This window comes from Protomyctophum parallelum (genome assembly GCF_964188405.1).
Source record: "Protomyctophum parallelum genome assembly, chromosome: 16".
NCBI lineage: Eukaryota > Metazoa > Chordata > Actinopteri > Myctophiformes > Myctophidae > Protomyctophum > Protomyctophum parallelum.
The window spans coordinates 20,387,271-20,395,764 of record NC_139711.1 but is presented as its reverse complement, the minus strand read 5'-3'; the positions used below and the strand labels follow the sequence as shown (position 1 = coordinate 20,395,764).

The following is an 8,494-nucleotide window of genomic DNA, read 5'->3' as shown; positions in this document are numbered from 1 at the left end:
GGGGGGGGGGGGGGCTCTTTCTCTTACAAAACAACAGAAAACACAATAATACAAATTATGGTCACAAGGATGAGAAATTCTGTACATTATTCATTGATAAAAGAAACACTTTTTTGCAGACCGAATCAGTCTAGATTGTCGACATATTGAATAAACTAAATGAAATTTTGAAATGTACTTTTTGAATGCATCATATAGTGAAAAGTAGGTACAGTTCACTTTTCCCCATACAGTGGCCACTGATGTCATTCTAAAATTAACCAGCAGCCACCGATACTATTGTACAGTATTTGCAATAAATCTTGATGATGGTTAAGCACTTAAAACCAGAGTCACCCCAGGCAGGGCTCTATATTAGGTCCCCCTCCTGTTTTCACTCAACACTGAAATCTCTTTTCAGAAAAATCTACAAGCTCACAATGACCTGCCATTTTCACCAAGAGTACAGCTGCAACTCAAGTTCGTTTGTATAGGGCTGTCACAATTATTACATCATCTTGAGATAATAATTCACAATAATTTAGCATAATCATCGTAATCGTTTCCATGTGAAAATTCATTTTCCAAAAAATAGTGAAAATATATAAAATCTAAGAGCTTGGACGGGTCGTGAGCTCATGTACTGTATATATCGGCAATTTCCAAAATAGTTTGTCAGACAAAGCTTAAAATGCCCGAACAGAAATGTTATTTTTATTCATATATTCCCCGCGTTCAAAGACAGAGAAAGTGTCAATTATTTTGTGTGACAAATTAATCGTCATGTTAAAATGTCATAATGGTGACAGCCCTATCCGTTTGGCTATAGTATGGTTTGTACTTTACTGTATAGGATGGTTTGTACTTTACTGTATAAGGTAAGGTGGTTATTTAAATCACCTGCCAGTGTTCAGTAGCTGGTGACACAGCAGGAAAACTCACCAGTTCACCTGCTGCATCTGGTCGTTGCTTGGCTGATGAGAAGCTCCCCTGATGATATTTATTTTTCCACTGCAACTGGCTCTCACACTGAAATGTACTCCAAGAGGAAAAACAAGCTGCGAAACATTCTGCAGTGGCGACACCCGTTTGCTGTGGAAATGAAGGCTCTCTACTTATATTAAGGCTCTATTTCAAATGCAGCTCATTAAAACAAAGACCCCCCGGGGGAACACTTCTTTGTGTCCCCCTGCACGAGTACAAATTCTATTTTACGAGACATGCATGTTCTCAATTGCTGTTAAAGAGTTGGAAAATAACCAGGAAATCAAGAGAATACGGGTAAGTGGACTGTAGTCATGGGACACGTTAGGGCTGGAGTTGAGAGCCGTAGTTCCGCATTACAGGTACTGTATTATCTGTCCGTGTGGCGCATGCTGACAGCAGCTGTGCAGTAAAGACAGTCAGACAGACTATCAGTCTTCAGCTGTCGATTATTCTTCACAACAAATAGGACAATGGTCCGCAAACTGCATGAAGCACGTAGTATTTTCTAATAGACACTGAAAATTATAATTATTAATATTTCCGCCATACTTTTACAAGAGTTTTCATTTTGCTTAGCAGTTGAGCTGGTTGTGAACCTATTCACTCATGGTCCAAGTAGTACTGCTCATACAGGAAGTGCTTGTGTGCTCTCTCTCACTCTCTCACAGACACACACACACACACACACACACACACACGCGCAGCAGCTGCCTCATGTGCTCACAAGAACAGTTCGGCAGATACATAGATACTCACACAATAGCCATATGAGGCCATGTTGCCATAGAAACACACTCCCTCTCTCAAACCATAGCTGAGGCCGTCATCACCTTGCCAACCCCAACCTTGGGAGAAAAAGGAAAAGAAAACAGCAGGATCGCCTGATGCAGCTCAGTCCACAAATAACGTAACATATTATTGTCAATAAATATTCTGCTTTCTGCATGCTCTGGCTGCCAGAGCTGGGCTTGAGGTATAGGCAGTCGACTCGCTGCAACTCCTGAGTGGTTATCGCTGCACTGTCAAAGAACCAAAAAGAAAAAAAAACCCTAAAAAAAGTCAAAGGGCGTGCAGGCAGAGGGGCCCCGCTGCTCACCGAGGAGTTAGTCAATGCGATTCCCGCAGATTGTGAAGCGGTCGATTTCCAGCAGGTCCTTTTTGGGAGTTCTGTGTTTGAGATCGGTGCCCGCCGCAGAGACCAGCCCATCCCCCCCTTCCTCCTTGTCCTCCTTTTCGGAGGTGGAGGAGGGCGCGGAAGGCTCTGGTTCTGGCTCGGGCTGTGGGCTAGAGGGCCGGCTGGTGGGTGGAGTAGGGGCACAGGAGGCTGCGGTGGTGGTGGTGGTGGGTGAGACGTTGGTGGGGGACCCACCTGGTAAAGTGTCAGTCCTGCGTGCAGGCTGGGCAGTCACAGACGAAGAGGACGAGGGTGACGACGAGGAAGAGGAGGTTGTCGGGCAGGGTGCAGCAGGTGTCCGTTCCTCCCCGGGTTCATCTGAAGAGAAAAGATTGCTATTGCAAAGTGTTTGTCCATAGACGGGCTTCATTATTGCAGTTCTGTGGTACAAACTCAACAGTTTGTGTCCATCAGTCACTTAATTAAACCCTATACTTAGTTGTCCCTCAGGGCTCCTCTATACCTAAAAGAAAAACATATTTCCCAATTCCTATGGTTAAAAAACCGTCTCAGGCAGACAGGGTTCATGCCTTCTTCAACAGGCTATTTTTGGCGAATGTTTGCCACTGATTGGGGAGGCTATGGTTCAAGTGGTTAAAATCAAAACAAATACAGAAATGTGACAGGTGAACCTAATCGACTAGCTTCAAACAACCTACTCCGCATCCTACACCTGCAATTGACCTGCATAGATTTAAAGTGCCGTGATCCCCCTTAAACATGATCATGATTATACTAGGAGGAAGATTTATTTCAAAAAAGTGTACAGAAAGTGTTCAAATTATGTTTTTATGTGGCCACACCCACTAGTTCATTAAGTATACATGGTTTTCACCTCATCACCACCCACCTGAATTTAAGCCTCGCCCACAGCTGTTGTTGTATGATAATGTGGGAGGGGTTAGGCTTATGATATCACTAAAATTGTGTTGTTTTGATTGGGTTAACATGAAAAACAGAAAAAGTACAAAAATCACGGAACTCCATCTTTAAGGACGTGTCAATAGAGAAGTTAGGGAACATACAGTAAGTATGGCAGATGGTCTAATCATGGATTATATCAAGACTCAAGAGACTCTTAATATAATCCTCTCTTGGTAGTGTTTCAGACCCTTGTTTCTGGAACACATACTGTACTGTACTCCATCCCCCAGAGTTTGTTCTGGTGTTCCTTTTCTCTAATTCAGTTCCCTCTCTTATATTTTCCACCATCTGTAGAGAAAACCTTCATCTCTTGCATAGTAGGTGGAGGACGACATTAGGGGGAGCTGACCAAAGAGAATAATTCATAATTCCCTATATCCTATATAATTTCCTCTGGAGTGAAGAGCACTGCATTGAATAATTATATAAACACTGTGGTTCTACAGGATAGCACAGTTGCAGCATGAGGACAACTTGTACACCTCCAATAGCAGGCATAGCTTCACTGACAATACTGTACCGTATAATACAGGATAACTGCAATCTATTGCATTTAGCATACAGGTTGGCGTGTTTAGCAGTGATGTATAAGGTTAGTGCTATATATTTAGGGAAATAAATGCACTGGACAAAAAAAAATGAGTAGATAGTTGTCACATTGCAACAAACAACTAGAGTGCATGTTTGTGTGTTTCTGCGTTTGAAGTTGCTTTTGTTCTCCACAAAGCCCTGCAGCAACATCCCGACTAGATTCTGGGTTCAATGCATTCTAATAGGATTCTCTAGTCGATTCTTTGCTGAATTATTCAGACTGAACCGAGGGCAAATATGCTCTTCGTGCAACCCAAAGATGTGTTATAATGTGACGCTCTGTTGGCCTGCAATGTCTATGTTTTTTCCATTTCCTCTAGAAAGTTCTATTTATACTGTATATATATTCAGTTAATTTAGTTGATTATGTCCGGGTGGCACAGGGGTAAAGTTCCTGTGCACCACTGTGTATTCTGGGGTTCGATTCCTCCACGGAAAATCTGGCACAAAATGATCTGAGGGGAAGCCGGAGGGGAGGGTGTTCTCTGTCCTCTACATGCAACTACACATTCCTCACTCTTCATTTCCATTTTCCTTAATGTCAGGAATTCAATCTGTTACAAATAAATAGTGTTTTTCAAATTGGCTTTTTAAGGATCACTCTTTTTAGAAAGCTGTATCCCATACTGTAGCCCAGAAGAAGACCAATATCTGCTGCTGGCTGAGCAGTAGCAATACAGTACACACATTTGGGGCTCTTTTAGGATCCGGTTTCCCGGTGGGGGAGAGGTCAAAGTTGGGTGAATAATATTGAATGATATAATATTATGTGCCGAGTAGCCCTGAAACACAAGCCTAAAGGGCCTTGCAAACGGCGAGCGATAAAACGCACCTATAGTTCATTTTCAATGAGACCTGCGTTTTTTGCTCGGAGAAGTCGCGGTGCGTGAGCGTGGTACCGTGAAATTGTTGCGCGCGTGCACCTTACACACACACGCCCGCGACTCACCAGACCTGGATTCTGTTTAGCTTTTTTTTAAGCTTTGGTTGTTGTGTCCCTCTTGAGGAGACCTGGAGGAGACCTGTGTTGATGCAGGCAACAACGCCTGCATTCCTCACTTTTTTGCATGAGCAGTAGATGATGATTGGTTGGTTAAACATGTCATGTGGCAGACATGAATGCAGGTGGTTACATACAGTATATCGTTGTTGTCGGGCAGAAATCTTTCATGCCCAAAACGATTACTTTTCAGGAAATTGAAAAAGGAACCTGTGTTCCAATGTGTTTATTATCATAATCGGCCTTTATTGTCACATTTTCAGTTTCTGTTCCAGTTTTGTTTCATCACAAGGTATCTGACAAAATAATGTCAGTATTAATAAGATAGGAACTCAAAGGACTTTGAAATGAAGGGTCTTGCTGGCGGCCCCGTTAAGGTATAATTATATTAGCTATTCTTAGCCAGGCAAACCAAATACACAACCATTCTGTGTCACTTTCATCCAAATGAGAAATATCTCTGTTGCTTCCATCGGCAGGGAACAGGTGGCCATGCATAGATACTGTACTTCTCAGTACAGTATGTACTGAGAAGTACAGTATGTATGCATGCCGATATAAAAGCTTGTATAGATTTGCCTCCCTCGAGTCCCTCCAATGCAATTAATCTTGAATAATGTATAGCTAAGCACTATGACATACAGTACTGTATGTAATGGACAACGTATACAGCATTGCACATAGCGACAACGAGAAGTCCTGCACGATCAGTTTCACCACATGGACATTATGTAAACAAGGGGGGGTTTATTACGATGACGATCATAAACGGTGACAGAGAAAACATGCAGCTCACATGAACTTAATACTAATAGACGCTCAGCTAAGCTGCATTAGTATTAGAACACAATACAACTGTAAAGGATTCTAATATCAACCCACGGTTATAATTAAAGTGTGTCTTAAGTCCAACACATATTTACGAATGACGAGAACACAACAGCTATATAGTAACACCGGTCGCTTACAAGCTACCGTTTGGCCGCCAGGATTTATGAATAACTTCGATATAATTCATGCCAGCATTTTCCCCAGTTCAACCCTTATTTTGAAGAGCCAAAATAATCTGCGACCGGATTTTATGTGCGCGTGTTGTCGCATATCACTTCTGGTCTCCTGCTGGACGATCAGAAAGGGCCGTGGAATAAAGCTTGTTTTGACCAGAAATGCCATCTGGGACAAGGAATTGGGAGATAAAGGTGATGGAATAAATAGAACAAATAGAACGGGTGTGGGTCAAGGGGCCAGTGTAGGCTTTCTAACGTTGAAGCACTGGGCCCTAGCGGTAAGAGGAGGGACTGCAGGCGGACCCGTGGAAGTATGACAAGGAAACCCCGTGTAGTAATGCTAACGTAAGTAGCATTACGACTTGATCAATCAAAAGTACTATAAAAGACCAATTGCCGAAGATCTCCCGCAATGGCCTTAATGGACTATTTAAAAAAACAATAACAAAATAAGATGGCAGTGAGAGTTGACAGGGGGAGGATAAGTCAGTTTGGTGTGTAGGGACCTTAAAGATGGCGTGCCGTGATTTTAGATTTTTTTTGAGTGGTGCAACCACTCCTATAGACAGTTATATGTGTGGCTGTGTCCCTGGCTGTGTACGAGCACGAAAATAGCATTAGTTCACCACCAAGTGTCACTGTTGCACAGCCTAACACAGGCCAGGGCTTGTACAGTACAGTACAGTACAGTACAGTACAGTACAGTACAGTACAGTACAGTACAGTACAGTACAGTACAGTACAGTACAGTACAGTACAGTACAGTACAGCTCAGCTCACTTCAGACAGGTCTGATTTTTTCCTGTTTTTCATGTGTTGGCATGAGGTGACAGTATTTCGTTAGACTCCTTGGTGTGGTTGTTATGTGCAATGGCATGAAAATGTTGAGAACAACTGACATAGACACGGGTTTTTCAGAAAGCTGTCAGGAATTGTGTGTGTGTGAACAGTGTGTGTGTGTGTGTGTGTGTGTGTGTGTGTGTGTGTGTGTGTGTGTGTGCGCGCGCGCGCATGCGTGTGTGCACGTGCAGCTGTGCGCATGTGTGCGTGCGTGTGTATCCATTTGCGCTAGTGGCAGGCAGTTTGTCAAAGTATTGACACAGGTCTAGTGCTGACACAAGTATTAAAAATAAATGAAAGGACTTTCCTCAAGAACATTTGTATGCATATCTCAATCAAAATGATTTGAGGTATCCTGGTTCGTGTGCGTACTGTATAACGAAGACGGACCCAAATGTTTAGTCAAATCTCTAACATTGCGTATATGTGTGCAGTCCGTGCACAGCAAACCATCACTGGATAAAATAAATTAAAGCAGAGATGCCATGGCTTACCAGAGGGAGGAGGGCCTTTGGTCTTCTCCGGTCTACTGGGACTCTTGGCCGAGGAGGACGAAGAGGAAGAGTTGGGGGGCCTTTCAAACAGCTTGTCCTCCATGTGGGCTCTCTTGACATAAACACACGACTTTCCCAGCAGCACGATGCTGTTCAGCACCTTCAGAGCCACCAGCCTGCATAGACAAAAGACCAGGACCATGAGTTATAGGGCTGTGTCACAATTATGACATTCTATTCTACGATTGGCAATTAATTGCCATACAAATAATTGCGATTAATGATTTCATTGCGTGGCTTTTAGGCTGTGTAAAGAAAAATCGCACACTGCAGAAATTATATGATATGACAAACAATAATCAAATCAAATTACGCCAAATTTCATATTTTATACTCAAAATGCGTTACAAAATCGTGGAAATAGTCTCGAGCTTATATATCTGCCATTTCCACAATTCTTTAAAAATGTTAAAAAAAAAAATACGAATATGAACCTTTCGGCGGCCAATTACTAATACATTTTGGGGTCCTTACCTTGACATGAAATATTGATTGATTGGATTTAGAAGACTTTTTATTTTATTTCGACGTCAGGCCTAAATGGGTTAAGATAGAGGTTCAAAATAAATGGACAATACTACTATCCACTAGGCGGATTTGGCTGACCCCCTGCAGTTACTGGTACTGTAACCACTGTAAACCCAATATACTTTGTGCCAAATTTAGAGGGGAACACGGTCAGAAGATCTCCCCCTGGTATTATACATGTGAAGATCTCCCCCTGCTATTATACATGTGAATATCTCCCCCTGGTATTATACATGTGAATATCTCCCCCTGGTATTATACATGTGAAGATCTCCCCCTGGTATTATACATGTGAAGATCTCCCCCTGGTATTATACATGTGCCCATAAAAATAAAAATAAAACTCAGTTCCCAACAATCTGCTGAAATGAAATCATTCAACCACATGTGTTGTGTTCTCCTTATCCCACCAATGGAGCCCTGCTGTGTTTGGAGGCCTAGGGTGTGTGTGTGTGTGTGTGTAGTAGATAAGTTACGCTCATTACAACAAGTGCAGTAAATAAGAGGAAAAAAAGGTGACATGCTGGTGTAACTGCTCATCCCCGTCCTATAAAATAACCATATTTACATCCCGTTACACAGTATAATGAAGCCACAGTATATTAATAATCAAGACTATAGTCTTACCCGAGATAAAAGAGGAAGACACACGTTGACGACAGAGCTCCCTGAACCTTGACCGAACTCATCACCACACGGATCAGCTGTGAAAACACACAACAGTGAAACACAGAACTACTGTAATCCCCCTCAAGTTCATTTGAAGGCATAACCAAATATGCATTTAGTTCGGCAACATTACGTGCCGTTAAATGGGGAGTTCATCATGGCAAAATGTGTCTTTCCCTGGGGTTCTGGTCGCTGGCATCAAATAGACGCACGTTAGATGCATTATCCGCCCGTTGTCCAA

At 42.5% G+C, this 8,494-nt stretch overlaps 1 protein-coding gene across 1 annotated transcript in view; it reads right to left on the bottom strand.

Moving 5' to 3' along the window:
- tapt1a (transmembrane anterior posterior transformation 1a) overlaps positions 1-8,494 on the bottom strand; it is a gene marked incomplete at its 5' end in the record, with an annotated part of 36,438 nt that continues 27,944 nt past the window's right edge. Inside the window, 3 exons of the mRNA XM_083785635.1 lie at positions 1-2,458; positions 6,997-7,172; positions 8,212-8,288. Coding sequence (XP_083641761.1) covers positions 2,070-2,458; positions 6,997-7,172; positions 8,212-8,288 — 642 coding nt within the window. The 3' untranslated portion in view covers positions 1-2,069. The remainder of the gene's footprint in view (positions 2,459-6,996; positions 7,173-8,211; positions 8,289-8,494) is intronic.